At 40.4% G+C, this 23,768-nt stretch overlaps 1 protein-coding gene and 1 long non-coding RNA gene across 2 annotated transcripts; one reads left to right on the top strand and one right to left on the bottom strand.

Annotated features, from left to right (window-relative positions):
- Positions 1-250: 250 nt before the first annotated feature.
- On the bottom strand, positions 251-9,456 carry LOC311146371 (uncharacterized protein). The gene is made up of 7 exons (XM_084182857.1): positions 9,228-9,456; positions 8,696-8,840; positions 4,780-4,875; positions 3,657-3,801; positions 1,558-1,703; positions 1,229-1,368; positions 251-876 (listed from the first exon to the last, which is right to left on the bottom strand). Exons 1-7 carry the CDS (start codon positions 9,325-9,327, stop codon positions 722-724), a joined length of 927 nt encoding a protein of 308 aa, XP_084038983.1. The 5' UTR covers positions 9,328-9,456; the 3' UTR covers positions 251-721.
- Positions 9,457-9,677: 221 nt separating this feature from the next.
- On the top strand, positions 9,678-17,947 carry LOC311146235. Its single transcript, XR_014614665.1, has 5 exons — positions 9,678-9,831; positions 13,736-13,902; positions 15,834-15,935; positions 16,035-16,187; positions 16,289-17,947. It is a non-coding gene; the product is annotated as an uncharacterized lncRNA (long non-coding RNA).
- The last annotated feature ends 5,821 nt before the right edge of the window (positions 17,948-23,768 follow it).

Below are 23,768 nucleotides of genomic sequence, written 5' to 3'. Positions count from 1 at the left end.
CTTCCACCGACTTCTCTCCTCGACTTTCGTCTGCAGTCAGGTTGTTTCAGCCTCACCACGCAAACGAGCCCTGTGTCATTATTTGATAAAGATGTAGGACAAAATGTCCTAGCCCCACATAAAGCCATATAATAAAACACTAACATCCCATGTTATTTTAGTATTCCATCTTTCTACTCATACTCATCATCAGTGTGTAGACTAATAGTTTCATCAAGTGAACATATCATTATCAATACAGCACACTGTAGGCTAGGCAAAATGTTTTTATTTATCAAATCAATACAAAATATGAATCAAGTAAAAATAGTGTAATTTACACTGGAATTGATTATACGATTATTCAGTGCATTGATTAGTGTACAAAAATGTCTTATTACATGTATTATAAACATTGAATGTGTCATGCATTACAGTGTAGTGGAGTGTTATGATTGGATGAATACAGATATTTTAATACTTGAATACTGAGTGTGCGCAATACAGGATGTTTTATAGGCAGCATAGGCTTTGACACTTCGTATTGTATACAGATCGTACTATGGTGTATAACAGATTACCAGTCTTCTACATGAATATCTTCCTCTGCTTCTTGTCCAAACTGAATAACGAATGTGTATAGTTTAATATAGGCAGATGTGTTATGTATGTTATAGGCGATTGAGCTTTGCCACGTCGGTGAAAAGACAGATCGTATGGTATTGTGGTGTGTACCAGTCTTCTACATTAATATCTTCTTCTGCTTCTTGGTCAGGCTGCTGGGCGAGATCAGAGCCTCCAGGCTCATGCCAGCGTACAGGGGCTGGTTCTGGTTTCTCCTGAACACCAAGGCGACTCGCACCACCAGGAGCACACAGGAAACCACCAAGAGCACAACTGGAAGTGATAGAAGACAGAGTAAATGACCCTATATATCTTTAACATGTATATTCGTTTCTAATATGATTTATAGAGAATAGAGAGGGAGGTTCCACAACGTTTAAGTGTTTCACATGAAGAGATTTTAGCCCAGTCCCAAATGAAGCTAGACGCATCTCGTAGATCTGAAAGAATCTGTTGGGTCTGAGCAATATGGTGGGAACTCCATTTAGCCTATCAAATGACTCGGTGGAGATATTACTTACACCCATCAAATGACTAATCCACAAGACGTTTTCAGGTATAGGAGGTAAGGATTGATTTTGTACTTGGTAATAGATCTCTAATCTGAAAGATGAGGCCTACTCACCCATGAAGATAGCGTTAGCGCTTGGTGCTGCAGGGTCATAGTGCTTGAACACATTTCCAACCAGCGCAATTATCACCACAGGGTAAATAGTCAGGATGTACCTCACATGCTGATCCAGCAGGAAGTTCTCAATACCAAACCTACAATAAACAACACATTACAATTACATTGAGTGTGTGGCTGTGTGCACAAACGTGCTGAGAGTTCTAATTTACATTGGGAACAGCTACTTAATTAACACATAAAATATATGTATCACATGCCCAAAACTGTAATCAAAAGATGAGCCTGATTGTCATTAGAAAGACTGTTTGTAAAACTGTGCTTACCATGCGATCACCTCCACCAGTAGGATACAGAGAGACACAGTGGCTGCAGTGTTCTTTGCCACTCCAGAGAGGTCCAACACCAGGGTGAAGTTGATCAGAGTGGCGATGGTTGTCCATGTGGTATACAGGGCAATGCCATTCTGCACCTAAGATTTAAGAAAACGTTACTTGTAGTATACGACTGTAGAATTCCTCATAAGAGGACAAAGGAAGGATAGAGCAACTGAAAAGTGGCTTACCTAAGATGGCTAGGGAAAATACATCACAATAGAATGATTATATAAAGTAAAATGCAGTAGGATGGCCTGGCTCCAGAGCTGTATGTGCTTTAGCCAACTACTCTCAATATACAGTGCCTTCAGAAAGTATTCATACCCCTTGACTTATTCCACATTTTGTTGTGTTACAGCCTGAATTCAAAATGGATTAAATGTTGTTTTTTTCTCAAAAGTCTACACACAATACCCCATAATGCCAAAGTGAAGACATGTTTTTTTAATTTTTTATGTTTGCACATTTATTGAAAAGGAAATACAGAAATATCTAATTTACATAGGTATTCACACCCCTGAGTCAATACATGATAGAATCACCTTTGGCAGCAATTACAGCTGTGAGTCTCTAAGAGCTTTCCACACCTGGATTGTGCAACATTTGCCCATTATTCTTTTCAAAATTCTTCAAGCTCTGTGAAATTGGTTGTTGATCATTGCTAGACAATCATTTTCAGGTCTTGCCATAGGTTTTCAAGCAGATTTAAGTCAAAACTGTAACTCGGACACTCAGGAACATTCACTGTCTTCTTAGTAAGCAACTCCAGTGTAGATCTGGCCTTGTGTTTTAGGTCATTGTCCTGCTGAAAGATGAATTCATCTCCCAGTGTCTGGTAGAAAGCAGACTGAAGCAGGTTTTCCTCAAGTGATTAGCTCCAATCTGTTAATTTTTTATCCTGACTCCCCAGTCCGTAATGAATACAAGCATAGCCATAACATGATGCAGCCACCACTATGCTTGAACATATGGAGAATGGTACTCAGTAATGTGTTGTATTGGATATGCCCCAAACATAACGCTTTGTATTCAGGACAAAAAGTTAATTGCTTTGCCACATTTTTTGCAGTATTACTTTAGTGCCTTGTTGCAAATAGGATGCATGTTTTGGAATATGTTTATTCTGTAAAGGCTTCCTTCTTTTCACGCTGTCAATTAGGTTGGTATTGTGGAGTAACTACAATATTGTTGATCCAGCCTCAGTTTTCTCCTATCACAGCCATTAAACTCTGTAACTGTTTTAATTTTAGTCACCATTGGCCTCATGGTGACATCCCTGAGCGGTTTCCTTCCTCTCCGGCAACTGAGTTAGGAAGAACGCCTGTGTCTTTGTAGTGACTGGGTGTATTGATATACCATCCAAAGTTTAATTAATAACTTCACCATGCTCAAAGGGATGTTCAATGTCTGCTTTTTTTTTACCCATCTACCAATAGGTACCCTTCTTTGTGAGTGATTGGAAAACCTCCCTGGTCTTTGTGGTTGAATCTGGGTTTGAAATTCACTGCTCGACTAAGGGACCTTACAGATAATTGTACTATATGTGTGGGGTACAGAGATTAAGTAGTCATTAAAAAATTCATGTTAAATACTATTATTGCACACAGAGTGAGTCCATGCTATTTATTATGTGACTTGTTATGCAAAGTTTTACTCCTGAACTTAATTAGGCATGCCATAACAAAGGGGTTGAATACTTTTTGACTCAAGACATTTTAGCTTTTCATTTTTAATTAATTTGTAATAATTTCTGAAAACATAATTCCACTTTTACATTATGGGGTATTGTGTGTAGGCCAGTGACAAAAATCTCAATTTAATCAATTTTAAATTCAGGCTGTAACACAACAAAATGTAGAAAAAGTCAAGGAGTGTGAATACTTTTGAAGGCACTGTAAGTGTTGCCATACAATTAAATGGCATGCATGAATCCTATGAAAAACATTACTCCGACTGGAATTGGCTAAAGCACATCTGGGACCAGGCTACAATCATGAGGATGGTGTGAGTCTAACAACTAACTCGATTAAGCCTCAAATTAAACTCACCAGCACCCGGATGCACCAGAGATCCCTGGGGTGGTTCTGGCTGAGCCAGGCTCCGTAAACACTCAGCCCATAGCAGGAGAAGAAGATCATAGAGTAGTTGGTGACAGCAATGGTTGCCAGTACAATCAACGCAGCAGTCATCTGCCTATAAGGAACAGTAAAAAAGACCACTCTCATTGATCCACAAGTTACCTTGGTGTTTTGAGCTGACAATCTATAGGCCTGGTAAGAGACCCAGAACAATATAATGAATCTCAAATGGGTACAATTATATATAACTTGTGTAGTAACAACTTTGTATTCATACATTATGTATTTGTATTTTAATTGTAGAGCAAAGGAGTTAAAAGAAATGGGGGAATGCTAGGCCCATGAGGTTCAACTTCTCTCAAAATTCTCTACAGACTGGCAGAGGCCCACAACGTGGGTAGGTGTGGTATGGTTATAGTAACACCCTGAATACAACTTCCATGTTACGTGTGCGAGCTTTGCAAAATAAATGTACACATACACGTTATTCAATAATTTCAACCAAACTCATCACAGAGTGTCTGAGTAGCCAGGCGGTAAAATAGAAGTTGGTTATATTTAAGACGCTCGACGCGCTGCAAATCCCCTCCTTATTGGTTATCAGGAAGATACAAACCCATGTTGATGATTGAAAGACAAAACGGGGAGAGATTAATCAAAGTTAACTAACATAAAACTAACTAGGTTTCCCTTTTTATATGTGGATTAATCGTCGGAGTAGAGAAACACACAATTTTGTATGAATCCGGGTCAAAATTCTACAAAGAACCAGCTAAAAAGAGGACCATATGCATGTCAGGTTAAACAACAACCCAATGTTAATCTCCCAAAACAAACGAGCTAGCAACATGTGTGTTTCGACCCGTCCGGAAATTAATATAATTGATTCAGAGTTGATTTTGGTATTTTAACCTGCGTGTCATGATTGCGTCTGTTGGGGAGAGACAAAATGATCACGTGAACGATGGCGCGGGGCCGGTCTAGCCATTGTGTAAGTGGAGATGCTGCCATTTTGCTTCCACCCATCCACTTCAATCAGATTAGTCAGGCAACAGGAATTCATTGGTTAAGGTGTTAAAAGACTGTTACGCACTCTTTATCCCATAGGACCAGCCAGGTCATGTTGAAGGCCATGTTGACTATCCAGGACATGTAGAAACCGTACGGCAGCACAGAGAGGCTCCAGCTCCTGAGGAATAGAAAAGAAAGTTGGTATTAGAACAAACATTCTACTGTAGCTACCAACATCAACACCATTATGTTGCAATACCTACATCATTTACAATCATAATTATACAATGTTCCTATCTAATAAATTCATTAGTGCATTACACTGTCTACGTGTTGATACTACAGCAGAAGGATGGTGGCCTAAAATAATAGAATATTATAGAATAGTAGCCTAAAAGATAGATCAAATTTTATTTGCCACCTGCGCCGAATATAACAGGTGTAGACATTACAGTGAAATGCTTACTTACAAGCCCTTAACCAACAATGCAGTTTAAGAATTTTTTTTAAATAGCAATAGCAGCAGTAAAATAAAATAACAGTAGGGAGGTTATATCCAGGGGGGTACCGGTACAGAGTCAATGTGCGGGGGCACCGGTTAGTCGAGGTAATTGAGGTAATATGTACATGTGGGTAGAGTTAAAGTGACTATGCATAAATAATAAACAGAGTAGCAGCAGCGTAAAAGAGGGGGTTGGGGTGGGGTGGCAATGCAAATAGTCCGGGTAGCCATGATTAGCTGTTCAGGAGTCTTATGGCTTGGGGGTAGAAGCTGTTAAGAAGCCTGCATGGTTGAATTATTGATTGATTGACTGATATACAGTGGGGAGAACAAGTATTTGATACACTGCAGATTTTGCAGGTTTTCCTACTTACAAAGCATGTAGAGGTCTGTAATATTTATCATAGGTACACTTCAACTGTGAGAGACGGAGTCTAAAACAAAAATCGAGAAAATCACATTGTATGATTTTTAAGTAATTAATTTGTATTTTATTGCATGACATAAGTATTTGATCACCTACCAACCAGTAAGAATTCCAGCTCTAACAGACCTGTTAGTTTTTCTTTAAGAAGCCCTCCTGTTCTCCACTCATTACCTGTATTAACTGCACCTGTTTGAACTCGTTACCTGTATAAAAGACACCTGTCCACAGACTCAATCAAACAGACTCCAACCTCTCCACAATGGCCAAGACCAGAGAGCTGTGTAAGGACATCAGGGATGAAATTGTAGACCTGCACAAGGCTGGAATGGGCTACAGCACAATAGGCAAGCAGCTTGGTGAGAAGGCAACAACTGTTGGCGCAATTATTAGAAAAAGGAAGAAGTTCAAGATGACGGTCAATCACCCTCGGTCTGGGGCTCCATGCAAGATCTCACCTCGTGGGGCATCAATGATCATGAGGAAGGTGAGGGATCAGCCCAGAACTACACGGCAGGACCTGGTCAATGACCTGAAGAGAGCTGGGACCACAGTCTCAAAGAAAACCATTAGTAACACACTACGCCGTCATGGATTAAAATCCTGCAGCGCACGCAAGGTCCCCCTGCTCAAGCCAGCGCATGTCCAGGCCCGACTGAAGTTTGCCAATGACCATCTGGATGATCCAGAGGAGGAATGGGAGAAGGTCATGTGGTCTGATGAGACAAAAATAGAGCTTTTTGGTCTAAACTCCACTTGCCGTGTTTGGAGGACGAAGAAGGATGAGTACAACCCCAAGAACACCATCCCAACCGTGAAGCATGGAGGTGGAAACATCATTCTTTGGGGATGCTTTTCTGCAAAAGGGACAAGTCGACTGCACCGTATTGAGGGGAGGATGGATGGGGCCATGTATCGCGAGATCTTGGCCAACAACCTCCTTCCCTCAGTAAGAGCATTGAAGATGGGTTGTGGCTGGGTCTTCCAGCATGACAACGACCCGAAACACACAGCCAGGGCAACTAAGGAGTGGCTCCGTAAGAAGCATCTCAAGGTCCTGGAGTGGCCTAGCCAGTCTCCAGACCTGAACCCAATAGAAAATCTTTGGAGGGAGCTGAAAGTCCGTATTGCCCAGCGACAGCCCCGAAACCTGAAGGATCTGGAGAAGGTCTGTATGGAGGAGTGGGCCAAAATCCCTGCTGCAGTGTGTGCAAACCTGGTCAAGACCTACAGGAAACGTATGATCTCTGTAATTGCAAACAAAGGTTTCTGTACCAAATATTAAGTTCTGCTTTTCTGATGTATCAAATACTTATGTCATGCAATAAAATGCAAATTAATTACTTAAAAATCATACAATGTGATTTTCTGGATTTTTGTTTTAGATTCCGTCTCTCATAGTTTAAGTGTACCTATGATAAAAAATTACAGACCTCTACATGCTTTGTAAGTAGGAAAACCTGCAAAATCTGCAAAAAAAAAAAGTATTTAGTCAGCCACCAATTGTGCAAGTTCTCCCACTTAAAAAGATGAGAGAGGCCTGTAATTTTCATCATATGTACACGTCAACTATGACAGACAAATTGAGAAAAAAAATCCAGAAAATCACATTGTAGGATTTTTAATGAATTTATTTGCAAATTATGGTGGAAAATAAGTATTTGGTCACCTACAAACAAGCAAGATTTCTGGCTCTCACAGACCTGTAACTTCTTCTTTATGAGGCTCCTCTGTCCTCCACTCGTTACCTGTATTAATGGCACCTGTTTGAACTTGTTATCAGTATAAAAGACACCTGTCCACAACCTCAAACAGTCACACTCCAAACTCCACTATGGCCAAGACCAAAGAGCTGTCAAAGGACACCAGAAACAAAATTGTAGACCTGCACCAGGCTGGGAAGACTGAATCTGCAATAGGTAAGCAGCTTGGTTTGAAGAAATCAACTGTGGGAGCAATTATTAGGAAATGGAAGACATACAAGACCACTGATAATCTCCCTCGATCTGGGGCTCCACGCAAGATATCACCCCGTGGGGTCAAAATGATCACAAGAACGGTGAGCAAAAATCGGGGGGACCTAGTGAATGACCTGCAGAGAGCTGGGACCAAAGTAACAAAGCCTACCATCAGTAACAAACTACGCCGCCAGGGACTCAAATCCTGCAGTGCCAGACGCTTAAGCCAGTACATGTCCAGGCCCGTCTGAAGTTTGCTAGAGTGCATTTGGATGATCCAGAAGAGGATTGGGAGAATGTCATATGGTCAGATGAAACCAAAATATAACTTTTTGGTAAAAACTTAACTCGTCGTGTTTGGAGGACAAAGAATGCTGAGTTGCATCCAAAGAACACCATACCTACTGTGAAGCATAGGGGTGGAAACATCATGCTTTGGGGCTGTTTTTCTGCAAAGGGACCAGGACGACTGATCCGTGTAAAGGAAATAATGAATGGGGCCATGTATCGTGAGATTTTGAGTGAAAACCTCCTTCCATCAGCAAGGGCATTGAAGATGAAACGTGGCTGGGTCTTTCAGCATGACAATGATCCCAAACACACCGCCTGGGCAACGAAGGAGTGGCTTCGTAAGAAGCATTTCAAGGTCCTGGAGTGGCCTAGCCAGTCTCCAGATCTCAACCCCATAGAAAATCTTTGGAGGGAGTTGAAAGTCTGTGTTGCCCAGCGACAGCCCCAAAACATCACTGCTCTAGAGGAGATCTGCATGGAGGAATGGGCCAAAATACCAGCAACAGTGTGTGAAAACCTTGTGAAGACTTACAGAAAACGTTTGACCTGTGTCATTACCAACAAAGGGTATATAAAAGTATTGAGAAACTTTTGTTATTGACCAAATACTTATTTTCCACCATAATTTGCAAATAAATTCATTAAAAAATCCTACAATGTGATTTTCTGGAGAAAAAAAATCTCATTTTGTCTGTCATAGTTGACGTGTACCTATGATGAAAATTACAGGCCTCTCTCATCTTTTTAAGTGGGAGAACTTGCACAATTGGTGGCTGACTAAATACTTTTTTTCCCCACTGTAGGTGAATAGTTGTGTCTGTACCCTCTGTAGAGAAAGGAGATGATATAGATGAGCATGAGAGTCAGCCAGGAGTAGATGAGCCCCCAGATAGAGAAGGTCCATCCGGCCGGAGTTATGTCGGTCTCATACTTCTTGGAAATGTTCCCTGTACTCGAATGGAATGGTCCTAGGAGAGAGGAGATTGCAAAACAAGTACAGTGTAACTGATGGGGAAACTACAGGGTTTGTGTCAGTTATGTAGTCTCCAGCACCAGACATCCTCCCCTGAGGACAAGGTTGTCATTGACTTTGTGTAATAGGGTGGGTTCTTCATTTCCCTAGCTAAACATGAAGCTAGGAACATTTCATGCTTCTACTTCAGAATAAATAACAGAATAATGGCATTGGGTAACTGTGCTGCCATAAAATGTTTATTTCCTGTACAACAGTTTAGTATGAAAAGCCATTTAGGAAGCGCTACACAGTTAAAACATAGTAAATTACAACACTGAATTCACATGAGTTAGCTTCTTTTTTTGTTTTTTTTGTTAGCTAAATTACATGATAGACTCACCCTTTCCAGCGCCTGCCATAGCATTAATTGCTAAAGCAGAAATGTAGATCAGCACAGACAGTGCAATGACCACAATACGAGGAAGGCTTCGATCTTCCATTATGTTTAACTACACAAGCTACAATGATCGTGAAAGTCCACACTTGACGGTGTTTGGTAGGGTAACAATATAACGAGTGTAAACAATCTTCTACGGGGCATTCTTGCCTGCTGCATGTCCACTGTCAATAGGCATAGCACCACCTGCTGTGCAGGAGTAGCCTACACATAAACAAAAAACGAAACTGGAATGGTTGTCATTTATTTTCACTGTCCATGTGCCCAATGATAAATCCCAAAATAATATAAGGAAACATTTTCAGTGTTATCAAATCAAACAACACACTGATTTGCTTTATTCGTCCAAGTTGCAAAGTCGGAAGCACCATCATCCAACCAATCAGATGAGGCAGTGATAACCCCGTCATTTTCAAAATGGCAGCAACATTGCAATTTAGCGAGTTTGATAGTGAAGACCAAATAACTAAAGAAATAGCAAAACAAGAAGAGACAACGTCGTTGAAATACATAATCTTGCGCAAAGACAAACGTTTTGGGCGAATGGGTAAGCTAGTTGCCTATCACCGTCTGATGTACTAGGCTACTTACTCCCGGAGCGAAGTGGCTAACGTTATATCAAAGATGGTTTAACGTTAACGTTGCTAGCTAGTAACACTGTGGCTTGTACTGTGTATGCTGAGTTGGTGTCGCCAGACCACTGGGGTATACAGTAACAAAAAATGGTGTAGACATACTGTGGGAATAGTTAGCTAACTAGGTCTGTATCTTTTGGTCTGGTCATTTAGTAAAGGACTGCCTCTTCCTTCACACTAACTACTTACTCCACCTCCTAAAATGAGCTAACGCTAGCTAACAGATTGTAACCAGGGTTGCCATGTTCGCGGTAGTCTTGCCAAATTGGGCTACTTTGAAAACGATGTGGCGGGTTTTTGGGCTACTTCTAAATTGTGCCGCGGCCGCCATGGCATTTCTTATATATATATATATAACTGTAACCTGCTGCTGCTGACTCAGGCAGTGAACGGTGAGTGAGTGAGTGAATGAATGAATGGTTGTGTGTGCGTTGAGAGAGTGCTGCAGAGGCAGCTGAGTCAAGGAGACAGAACAACACCCACGCACATCGTGACAACTTTTTACCAGTTGTAGGTAGGCTATTTGGATTGGTCATTATGGAGACACCCTTTTTCCATAAAACATATTAACGCGCTAGAACTGATATAACGGCGCCAAACATTGGAAAGGACTTTAGGCGCACTAGAGCTCTTTAGATACATTCTGTAAGAGGTGGTTTAAAGTAAACTGCATTCAAATGTCGACTTTTCTTATGGCTAACCATATCAAGCGAAGTGTTTACTGATGCTCAGTTCTGGGGTCTGGAGCGCTGTGCGAATAGAAATTTGAAATGTGAGATATGGAACTCCTTCGCGTGCTTCTGTCATGGTCAAATGTCCACAATGAAAATGACATTAAATGTGGGCAATGATAGGCTACATTTGCATCTGTTGGCCGTCAAGTAGGCTATTAATTTATATGCCATTGTAGGCTACTGTAGTCTACCATTTGATACAGTACAATAAATATGTTGAAATCACTGGAGTCATTGCAAATCAATTTGTGCCACTTGTGTAGGCTACCTGGAGCTGGCAAACAGATGTAATAAATAGCCTATAATTCAGTTTTTTGTTGTAGCCTTGTGTTATTATGCAATTCTTAATGGCCATGTTTAGTTAATTAAATTGGAAGTTATAAATTGTGATCATGGTCACAGCTCTATCGCGAATGTATCATTATCCACATTTAATGTCAGTTTCATTGTGGACTTTTCCCTGAAATGAGATGTTGTCCTTTCAGGGGCTATAGGCTACCGGCATCTAGCTCAGCAAACCATGGCAGAGTTTAATTGCAATTATAAACCCAGATTTGAGTCAGTAGACTATGCCTATTGAAATAACAAGTCAATCTCGCAAATAGGCCATTTATAACGGTTTGTAGTATTAACATCTTTCACACAATGAAGGCACAATTGCCAGAAAATAGCCAAACATTCGTTTTTGGAAGTTCGTCTAAGTGTTTCTTGCACAGAGATTGAGCTCCTCTGTCCAACTTTCATCACTCAAACTCTCCCGTCGGATTTATCTATAGTTATGCACATACACAAACATGATTGATTTACAATTATAAACTGAGTGGTTTGAGCCCTGAATGCTGTTTTTTTGCGACATATTCTTAAACTTGCAATAATTATTATTTTGATGGAAAACCACATTTTCCTCCTTAGCCTATGTCGTTAAAATTGACGTAAATATTCCTTCTTAATTTGCTCAATAACTTTATGGAAAAAGGGTTTCATGGACAAGTGGTAACTCCTCTCTTGCTGCGAAATTGTTTTGGGGGGCTAGTTATCAGGCCTTGTGCGCAGGTTTTCAGAGGTCATTGGGCTAGAAATTTTTGCTGGACCTGGCAAAACTGATTTTAACAGTCATGACTAGAAGGCATCGAGCTTTGGTCAAATTAACGTCAGATTTGACTTTTCGTAGCAGGTTAGGAAAAGTTACGCAGCAGGTTAGGAGAATAGGAGAATAACGTTCGGAAAAAGGTTAGCTAAAATGCATAACATTTAAACTTTTTAAGTTAATTTGACAAGCTCGATCCCTTCTAGCCATGACCATTTGGTAACAGGTTCATGGAGGTTGTCACTAGTTACCACAGCCACAAAAAAAACATTGGCTGTATGATAAAGATTCATGAAGAAAATACATTGATTTTTGGTCTTAAGGTTAGGTTTAAAATCAGATTTTCAGAAGAGAAATTGTAGAAATAGGTGGGGTTTAGCTGAACCAGAATCTGGCCTTACAGACACTCTTGCAGCATTCTGCCTTCTCCCTACAGCAGGGTTCTTCAATTCCGGTCCTGGAGGGCCGAAACACCTCTGTTTTTCATCCTCTCCTTCTATTCAGGGGCTAATTCAGACCTGGGACACCAGGTGAGTGCAATTAACTACCAGGTAGAAATAAAAAACAGAAGTGTTTCGGCCCTCCAGGACCGGAATTGAAGAACCCTGCCCTACAGTTTTCAGCCAATAGCGTCGCCCACAACTAGCTCATGTGAACTACAGGCCCTACGCTGTGTTTTAACGTTTAGAAACATCAATAATCATCGCTTGCGATACACCTTTCGAAACATCTGGCCCATATCTTTCATCAGCGAGAAAGAATCCTTCAAATAGAAAGATACACAAACTGTAGCAGTTTTGCACAGATCCCTACAGCTATGGGTGCCTCCAGCCGACAAAACGACACTTCCCGAGTTACGCTTACACACAAGTGTTCCGAGCATGTTAGATAGCTAATTAGCACAGTGGTCGCCTCTTGTCTTCTGTCTGTTTTCCGTAAACATGCGCTGTAACATGGAGATATGGCCGTGTGGGAACGCTAACCCTAACCTTATCAAGGTGTGTATCAATTTAACCTTTTGTTTTGGAATTTTGTTTCTCGCTGATATGAACGATAAGGTCCTTATGCTTCCAAAACTGTACCGCAAGCGAGATGTTAATGTTCAGATTGAGCGCCGTGCTCTTAACAAAACTCCCCCGTACGGAAGACACCTTCATCCAATGACTTATCTGTAATGTAATGGAACTGAGAGTCATGATCAAGGACTAGCCTTACAGGAGCCGTTGATATGGCGAATCTCCTTTAAGCCCAGGAAGCAGCCATGCAACTTGGCATTCAGCAGCTTTTCAAGTTTAATAATGTGAAAATATGTTAGATACTCACCAAATATGGAGTTTAGATTACTATCGTCATTTATTGCCGTCACGGCTGGTATGTACTTCCAAAAAAGCTACATGCAACCGAAAAAATGGCACCTCCAATGTATTGAGCTGTTGTAGACTTCTGATCATTTTATACATTCAAACGAACCCCCTGCAACTAGACATGGATGTTTAGAAGACATTGGTTATCTTCCAAGATGGGAAGTATCGACAATTTAAGGTTGGTCAAATGATCTGTGTTACGCCAAACAGTACCCATCTAATAACGCCAAACAGTACCCATCTATTAACCCCAAACAGTACCCATCTAATAACGCCAAACAGTACCCATCTAATAACGCCAAACAGTACCCATCTAATAACGCCCATCAGCCAGCTGGAACAGGCATCATTTTGAATAGTTCCTAGCATAAGGGATTCCATTCCAAGCACAGAGGAGTTCTTGGATAGAGCAACTTTGTTACTTTATATTTATTTATTTTTGCATTTAACAGACGCTCTTATCCAGAGCGACTTACGGGAGCAATTAGGGTTAAGTGCCTTGCTCAAGGGCACAGCAACATATTTTTCACCTAGTCGGCTCGGGCGTCGAACCAGCGACATTTCGGTTACTGGCCTGCCGCCCTACGTTAGTTTCCCAACAGTAATATATCAGGTTCTTGTCCTTCAACAGATGCACACCCTTTGGCAGGAAAGAAGATCAGCTGGGAGGTAAAAAGTCACCCATTCAGTGGAGTTCCATTTCAGGTTGTGGGCACAAGCACATATGAATGCCATCAGGGGAAAGACCGACAAGTAAAAGCTAAAGAGAAACATGCTGCTAAAATGAACAAGAAGGCGGTAAGTTCAAAGACTGATCGCTGTCATTTCTACCATACACTTTTACAACATTAATTTCATTTCGATAATGTTGAAGTGTACTAGGCTAACTAACTATAGACTGTACCTTAATGAAATTGAAGAAGATTGGACGTTAAATGGGTTTCCTGACCCTCTGTGGTCACTAAAGATCCCATGGCACTTATTGCAAGAGTAGCCCTGGCTAAAATCCAATTCCCAACTGGGCCTCATTCCATAATCATTCTTCTAATTGGCATATACAGTACCTGTCAAAAGTTTGGACACACCTACTCATTCAAGGGAATAATAGTGAAGACATCAAAACTATGAAATAACACATGGAATCATGTAGTAACCAAATAAGTATTTTATATTTGAGATTCATCAAATAGCCACCCTTTGCATTGATGACAGCTTTGCACACTCTTGGCATTCTCTCGACCAGCTTCACCTGGAATGCTTTTCCAACAGTCTTGAAGGAGTTCCCACATATGCTGAGCACTTGTTGGCTGCTTTTCCTTCACACTGCCGTCCGACATATCCCAAACCATCTCAATTGAGTTGAGGTCAGGGGAGTGTGGAGGCCAGGTCATCTGATGCAGCACTCCATCACTCTCCTTCTTGGTAAAATAGCCCTTACACAGCCTGGAGGTGTGTTGGGTCATTGTCCTGTTGAAAAACAAATGATAGTCCCACTAAGCCCAAACCTGATGGGATGGCGTATCGCTGCAGAATGCTGTGGTAGCCATGCTGGTTAAGTGAGCCTTGACTTCTAAATTCAGAGTGCAGGAAAAGCAGCCAACAAGTGCTCAGCATATGTGGGAACTCCTTCAATACTGTTGGAAAAGCATTCCAGGTGAAGTTGGTTGAGAGAATGCCAAGCGTGTGCAAAGCTGTCATCAAGGGAAAGGGTGCCTATTTGAAGTATCTCAAATATAAAATATATTTTGATTTGTTTAACTTTTTTGGTTACTACATGATTCCATATGTGTTATTTCATAGTTTTGATGTCTTCACTATTATTCTACAATGTAAAACATTTTTAAAATAAAGAAAAACCCTTGAATGAGTAGGTGTGTCCAAACTTTTGACTGGTAGTGTATCTCCTCGCCTCTCCACCATGATAGCTAATGTGTGGTGAGCCGTCTGGCTCAAAATGGTAGTGGGTGAGATACAGGTAACTGCCAACATAAAGGAGACACTTAGTAAATGAGGGATAAAAAGTATATTGAAAGCAGGTGCTTCCACACAGGTGTGGTACCTCTTTAAGGAATAACTGGGATAATATAAAAGTAATCCTTCTACCCACCCCACCCCCTCAAAATTTAAACAAAAAAAAAATGTGTAAAGTGGTTGTCCCACTGGCTATCTTAAGGTGAATGCACCAATTTGTAAGTCGCTCTGGATAAGAGCGTCTGCTAAATGACGTAAATGTAATGTAAATGTAAATGTTAATTAAGCAATTAACATCCCATCATGCTAAGGGTCATGTATAAAAATACCCAGTTGCCCATTATTTTGGCTACCATGACTAGAAGAAGAGATCTGTGACTTTGAAAGAGGGGTCTCCAAGGAGCATAGGGGCTGTGTCTCAGTCACCAGATCTCAACCCAATTGAACACTTATGGGAGATTCTGGAGCGGTGCCTGAGACGGCGTTTTTCACCACCATCAACAAAACACCAAATGATGTTGCGTCCCTCCAATACACTTGTAGAATCTATGCCAAGGCGCATTGAAGCTGCTGTGGCGGCTCGTGGTGGCCCAACACCCTATTAAGACACTATGTTGGTGTTTCCTTTATTTTGGCAGTTACATGTACATTGGTGGTGGGTGAGGTGAGTTCCCCCTACACTGTAAAGCGCTTTGGGTGTCTCAAATTGCTATATAAGTCCAATCAATTATTATTAAATGTTTTGCCACCTTCCATAGCTTGAAGACCATGCCTTAAAGAGACGGAAACAAAATACGAAGAAGGTGGACTGCAAGGCTTTAATAAACATTGCCCACATTATCCGCTTTCCTGGTTTTAAGGTAAATATGAATAACTATATCAAGGTTTAGGCCTGTAGGTGACAGTCTAACGCTGTACATAACAGTACACATTTGACAACCACATTATTTCCTATCTAGATTGAGGAGAGTACTGTTCGCTCTAAAAAGGAGGCCTCCAAAGACCTGAAGGCAGCACTAAGTGAAAAACCCAGCTCTGTGAAGGCAGAGGTTGTCTACTGCGTCAGGTTCCCCTCTCTCTCTGAGCATAGCTCACACGCACTTGTTGGCGAGGTATATGTATATATATGCATGCGGTCCTACCTAAAGAATTATATAAAAATGTTTAATAAATTACCCCTTTGTGATAAACACATATATTCTTTATCCCAAAGAGGTCCTCTAAGAAGAACTTGAAGGTGTTGCAGAAGCAATGTGCAGGCTATCTAAAAGAAATCACAGACCTCACCTATCATCTTCAAGATGAACAGTACCTGACTGGCCTGTCTTCACATCTGCAAAGCCTATTGCAGGAAATGAAAGCCCTTGTCCCACAGGATAAAGATCTTACACTGACCCTTTCCCCAAGGAAGAGAAAGGCTGAGGAGGACATGGCCACCCTACCAACCCAGGGAGCGTCGCAACCTTTCACTGACAGTGTAGGACAGCATGCAGATTTGCAGAACACATGCGAAGAACCATGTTTGCCAAACTGAGTGTGGAGTGAGATCGCTTGTAGGCAGGGAGCCTAGGGCGACGGAGGATGACACAGTGTGTATATATATGTTGAGTCAAAGTTTTTTTCATATTATTTTATTTTTGAGAGCTGTGTTTTGTGGTAACCCAAGCCCGCCAGCATACATCCTTGTTGTACTATTTTAATATTGATTGTAATAAAATACAAATAAAATGGTGGAAAAAGTACCCAATTGCCATACTTGAGTAAAAGTAAAGATACCTTAATAGAAAATGTGTGTGAATTGGACCATTTTTCTGTCCTGCTAAGCATTCAAAATGTAATGAGTACTTTTGGGTGTCAGGGAAATGTATGGAGTAAAAAGTACATTTATTTTCTTTAGGAATGTAGTGAAGTAAAATATAAAGTTGTCAAAAATATAAGTAGTAAAGTACAGATACCCCATAAAATGACTTAAGTAGTACTTTACACCACTGCCTTCATGTGGTGCATTTCCATATCCAGTACCCAGTTCAGGTCTTCTGTCTGATTCCCTCAGCATTCTCTCTCCTCAACATATCTTTCCATGTAACTTACTGTGGTATCTCACAATCAAAATCTACAGCATAAAATGAAAACCTGTGTTTACAGTTAAAGATGAATGTGTTTCTGACTTAGTTTTGTATTACAGTACTAATTGGTGGATTACTGTTGCTACCAATATCCCTGTGAGCCTCCCAGGCCCATGTTGCCCAGGGTTAAGAATATAAATTGTTGATTCATAATATTACATTGTATTATATTACACTCTCTAAACTTGTTCTACGGATCTCTTGGCCAAAATCTGTTAACTGTTTTTTTTATATACATTTTGAGATCTGGCCGTGGAACCCCTGCAATACCTCTGCGGAACCCACTTGGAGAACTGCTGATAAATACATTCATTGTGTGGTCTTGTCGGTTTCCACTCCAATATGATGAGGTCTCAAAATTGCAGAAATTGAAAATGCAGTGATAAGGCTATTACATTTTAGGACAAGTAGTTTTGGTCTGTGATATAGTCTTGAGTGGTTTTGATATGAAAGTGAAACCCTCTTATACTTTCACATTATCTTGTTTAGCTGATTAGGCCACGTAGCTGATTCACCTGGGAATACACTGCCCTTGCAATAACCTGTTTTTAAGGCTATCTCCCTTGTCATTCTACTATTGCATACAGTTGCATAACTGTTTACACAACTGTTTGTATATGTATCTGATTACTTTACAGGATGTGCTTCATTTCAAATTGTTTCCTTTATTACATCTGTTAGTGGATTTTGTATTCCACACATATCTTTCTTTGTACATAAAATAAAAATTCAACTTTGATCTGGTCTTCTCAGCTTCCTGGCTTTACTAGTTATATCCTAGTTCTCAATGATGTAATGTCAATGTTTTCTTTCTTCCATGAGGTCAAGGGGTTTGTGGTTTGAGATTGGCTTGTCTTACTGCCCCTGGGGAAAAGTCTCATCAAACATATATGTCACATTATTGTTTAATGACACCCACGCATGTTTATAACTAACCCAAGATAGACCGTAGACTGTCATTTCCAAAGGGAGCAAAGTAATCATACTGGGCAGAACAAGCAAGGAGGTGGGCAGAGCCAAGCACGAGCTAGCGAGATCCTATTGGCACGTTCTAGCAGGTATTTGCATATTCCATTAGGAAACGCCTACTGTGAAGTGCGTGTGTGCAATGACTCAATTCGCGCTTGCACTTCTTTTAAACAATGCAATTTAAAAAAACTTTGGCAAAAGGTAAAGTCTTTAAAACATAGTGCACTCTGTTTGTAAGATATTCTAGTTTTGGGAACAAAAAATGTTTAGTTGATGAGAAAATGTGCAGAATGTCGGCCAAAATCCATCTTCTCCCACTGCAGGCCACTGGGCTTCCTCTCATCACCATATTTGGTGGTAAGTGGAAATTCCAACCAGATATATACATCCGGTGAAACATCTGGCTCATTGTTCTGTCTGAGCATCTGCTACTGACTACATTTACAGTAAATGTCAGATAAATTGTGGTATCAATAGAATATGTGGAGATCTAGATTGAGGCGTTCTATCATTTAGATACATTGCAGAGAAAATAAATAAATGTTTCCCTCAATGGCCACTTTATGACCTGTTTATGACGGTAATGATAAACTGTCAAAGAATGGAGAATATAGATTAAAGGTTTTTTGGATGAAGGTTGGCGAAAGGATTTAGTAATTCTGCCTCTGAAATGGCTTCCAGTCATGCTGTCATACAACAGCATGCATCTTATGAATTGTTGGCCCTATTTCTAACGATGGTGTCTACCCATTGTATGTCACCTTCACTGACATATTAGTCACAGTATATGTCACTGATGGTATAAGAAGCCTACTTTCTGTAAGTGACTTGCTGCTAACTCATCCCCCTCTGTGACTATTGTCTTGAGGCGAAGTGCAGAGGCATGACCGCTAACCCCTCATATCCTCACGGCAGAAGGTCATCAATGTCCCAGCAGAGATTCTCACTGGCTCCCGATCACCCTTCCTCATGAAATTTCACAGTGAGTGGACTGGACACTGAAAATAGCAGGCAAACAAATACATAAGAATGTACCCTTCACAGAACTGTCGGTGAAAACATTTCAATGTATAATGTTAGACTTTCGTCAACAATTTGATATATATGGCATTAATTGACTTGATTTGTGAATGATTAAGGGTACTCTAAAGTTGTTTACATTATCTATTTTGCAATATCAAGCACTCTCATGTTGATTTCTTGGATGTTGGCTGGAATCACGGGCACTTTCATAGCCAGCTACTTCAAACCTGATTGCCCAGAGAAAACATTGTTCTGTCAGAAAATGAGGTTCCAGGTATGTAACAACAAACTGATTAAGTAAAATGTAACATCTGTGGTAAAAGGTTAAAGATGTACAGGCTGTAGACGTAACGGCTCAGGCAATATACTGTCCATGGACAATAAGCTGTCTCCTTATATTGATATGTCACTGCTTGAAGGTGATAAGCATCAAAGATACAGTGTATGTGTCCTGTGTTTGTTCAGGTGCATCGAGGGTTGATGGTGTTAACAGTGCTGCTTATCTGTGTGACCTTCACTCTTCCTTTCATCTACAAAGGTGGATAGTGTAAGGTGAGCTACAGCAAACATACAGGTCCCCCTCTTACTCTGCCTCACTCTTGCTATGTTATGCCCTGCTTTAACTTTGGTTTGCCAGCAGAGGGCATCATATCTTGTCAGTGGAAACATTGTTTTATGTACAGTATGTTGCCTATCCAGTAGCGTGTACTCATGGATGCCAAGGGAAGCCAGGCTTCCCCCAAACAATAATTGATCTTTCGTCTCTCTGTGTTTCCTAATTTTCCTTCAATTCACAAGTATTTCACATGTATTTAATTGGAAAAAGCATCCGAGCGGAGCGAAACAGCGCCCCTCTGTCTCAGTACGTGTAGGCCATCTATCTGATGCTGTCTGGTCAAAAAGAGTATGACATTGTTTCCACCTGTAGTATTGAATGCAAGGGAAGCCAGTTTGGATTTGGCTTCACACCAATCACATTACATCAAAACCAACATATCATTTACAGAAAAAACTTGAATTGTTGCATCTCGTTGTGTTGTTGTCGTCCGGTGGCTAGCTAGCTAGTTAAAATTGTCCCTTTCCTAAATTAGCCATGGATGGAGATAGGGATTTGGACTTGTGGTTTTACTTAATTCTCCATGCTAGCCTATGATTATAATGGCGATTCTGATCTAATCATAAATTCATACATTGTGCCGCTGGCCTGAGAGGACAGAAGTTCAATATGTAACTAGATGTAGTAGGCTAATGTTAACTAGCTGGCTTGGCACATCGTTGCCCATGAAAGGAAGTTAGGCTAGCTAGCAAGCAAGCAAGCATTTTAGCCAGGTAGCCTAGGACAACAAAATCTAAAGGCGTGCACTGTATGTATGTAGAGTCATGAAAGAGAGGAGGATGGCATTGGCTTTTCTCTACAAGTAGGGTGAGTCAACATGTTTTTTCTACTTGCACTCAGTCACTCACACACACACAATTACACACACACACACAGAGAAATCAGTACCATCGACAGCCACATCATATCTAGCTTACATTTATTGGACTAAATAGTTTTTGGTATCTTAGTTGTCACTGTATTAGACTAAGCATAGGCGATTTGATGATGTTGAAATGTTAAAGTTGAAATGGTGCTGGAATAGTGGAGGCAACTTCTGTTTTCTTTGCGACTTGCGGTAACTCTCTGTGGTTCTAAATCAATAGTTGTTTAGTAGTCCGAAAATGTCGGAAACATTAACTTGCTTGACCATGCCGTAGGTCATTTAACTGTTAGTTGCATACCATATGCTTTGTGGATTTCACCAGACAGCTGTTGCTCTCTGGTTTTGTGATGAAACAAAGGTGTGGTTGAATTTATTCTGCCACTGTGTCTTCTTATTGTCACGGTGTCAAGGCATATGAACTAAGGTTATAGAGCAAACAACGCAATTATCACAACACAGTGAATTTACCCATGCACCGCTACTGTGCCTGTCATCTCCTGGGCTGTACTGCCCCAGCCCTGGCTCTCATTCAGCCCATAATGGCCTCTCTCAGACCTCCCCCTGACTCCTCCAGATAAAGCCCAACTCTCATCTACATCTCATACATGATCATACTCTAAAGATGCTGATGCTGCAAAATAAGGTTTCTCTAAACTGCTGGTGTGGATGTTTGGTTATTACCTGTGTATGTCATGTGTGGATGGATGCTGTGTTTAATGGGGTGCTGTTGTTTTCTGTAAATCCTCTCCATGGCTGTTATAATGTGTGCTTCTATTATTAACCTGTATTCTTACCACTGATTAGCTGTTCTCTCTATGCAGGAGGTGGGTGTTTAATTGGATGTATTGGGGAGCCGGCACTGTTGCTGAGATTATGGCTGGTTAGTCCACCTTCTGGAACTTCTTCTGTTCTTTTAGAAGATATATTTGTTTCTATTTGATAGTCAACTTAAAATGCATACCTTATCCTAATTTTATCATATTAAATGACACTGTTACTGCGCAGTTAGCTGATTATGACCACTTCCCATCATTGAATAATTGTTGTTTAGAGCCAGTAGTGTTTCCTGAATTTAACAGGAAAATCTCTTGGTCCTATCTATAACTTGGGCACATCAATTTCCTGGTCAGGTCAAAGTCACATTCCACAGCCACAAAGTCAGTTTCCACAGCCACAAAGTCAAAATTGGCAACAAATATGAGCTTTTTGGTCTTAATTTAAAGTTAGTGTTAGGCATAAGGTTAGGTTTAAAATCTAATTTTAAGAAGATAAATTGTAGAAATGGGCATGGCTTGTGACTGTGGCTATAGAAGCTAGTGACGACCCTTCTCATGTGATGCTCACTTCCTGTTTTGATGCAGTGGCGGCCATGTTTTTGGGGATGGGTCAGCAGTCTGCCTCACCCCTGGCGGCTGGGGGTTCTGGCAGGGTTTCTTCTTGAGGGTGTTCCTTGGGCACCATAAAAAAGGCTACATTAAAACACGTGAGTTGTTTCATGATTGATAGGTCTGTTGCTTGAATATATAAAATGACCAGTAAGTCATAGGATTTTATCCCTTATTTTCAGACAATGCACTTTTTCCATTAATTTTAACATATATAGCAGGTTAAAGGTTGTGTACCTGATTGATCACATTCTGTAGAAAGAGCTGTCATTGTTCAATATTCAAAGGTAAAAAGCTTTTCAGCACCAATTTCCTGTTATGTGATGTTGTGACCTTGTTTCCACAACGAGTGACCCTGATGACCAGCAGGGGATTCTTGCTGACCACTCAGAGGGCAGCACTTGGGTAAGGCCATAAGCACAGACTTAAGAGTTATCTCTGTGAAGCTTTGAAGTGATTTGAAGTGTAAGGGCCAGTAAGAATTCCGGTTTAAAGCCAATGACGGATAGTTAGGATGGAACTCTTCTCCTGGACCTGATATTTTGATGAAGTCGTCTTGGTCTGACTAGATACTGCAAGAAGCTGTACTGTTCATGAATAAATATATGGTATTTACTAGTAACTGATTGTGCAAAGTATAATCTTGGCCCCCAGAACCTAATCAGCTGCTGTTTGTTAGCTACTCATTAACAGTTTCATATTATGTCTTGACAGATTGGTGCAAAGAGACTTTCTATTTGTCGGATATCATATGCGGATATGATTTAATTGTGCACTTTTGACAATTTAATATAATGTCATCCTTTTTTCACAGGATGCATGGTTCAAAATGGTTGCCTTTGTTATTGGGAATAGCGGATTCCTAGTCAGCTTTATTTACACCATCGGTGTATTGTGACAAAACTGTGAGGATGGCCATTTCATGGTACAAGACAACTCACTGGCTGTTAGAATGATGAAGGATCCAGATTCTTATTCAGATTCAGCCACAGACAGATCAAGGCACTGAACCAGATGTAAATCTCTGGATCGAGGGACAGGAAATGGTAGGGAATATTTTAAACAAAAAATATTTTTACTGGATAGCTTATCAATTTTACACACACATACCAAAAGCATTTTTGCACTATTGATTTTGTACTAATGTTATTATCCCAACTTCTCAGTACTGTAAATCTATCACATTTTAAATCACATTTAAATCACATTTTGTTGAAAAGAGAACTATAATTAGTCTAAATCTGAACAGAGAATCTCTGTACTGCATGCCATATAGGCAAGAATCAAGTGTTTCCTTAAAGTTGTTATACTCAATGTAATGCAGCTAAATTCATACAGGCCACTTTAAATATAGATCTTGTAATTTCAGATAAAAAAAATATGAAAGGTTGATTGAGAAAAGCATTTTAATGTAACTATTTATGCTGTAAATTGCATAAAATAAATCACTTTTTGTTCAACTTTTATGTGCATGTCAGATATCTTTCCAAAACTGAATTTATTCTGTAGTATAATACTGTATAATTGAATGATGCATGAATTTGTAGAGTTAACTATCCCATCCTGTGACTACTGTACATGTGGTTTTATTTTATTGGTGTTATTGCTAGTGAGGACTTCCCAGTCAATAACCCAATCAACACACACAACCATACATGCTTACAGGCACACACATGTCTAGGTAACAAGAGGACAAAGTCAATTATTTT

Source organism: Coregonus lavaretus (assembly GCF_964263955.1).
Source record: "Coregonus lavaretus genome assembly, chromosome: 19".
In the NCBI taxonomy this organism is placed as follows: domain Eukaryota; kingdom Metazoa; phylum Chordata; class Actinopteri; order Salmoniformes; family Salmonidae; genus Coregonus; species Coregonus lavaretus.
This window is presented reverse-complemented; position numbering and strand designations above follow the sequence as displayed.

Excerpts from the sequence above, each read along its gene's own strand:
- LOC311146371 (XM_084182857.1), bottom strand. The coding sequence starts at position 9,327 with ATGGAAGATCGAAGCCTTCCTCGTATTGTGGTCATTGCACTGTCTGTG. Across the intron at positions 1,704-3,656 it reads TCTGGTGCATCCGGGTGCTG|GTGCAGAATGGCATTGCCCT; the intron begins GTGAGTTTAATT and ends CTTAAATCTTAG. Across the intron at positions 1,369-1,557 it reads CTGGTGGAGGTGATCGCATG|GTTTGGTATTGAGAACTTCC; the intron begins GTAAGCACAGTT and ends TGTTTATTGTAG.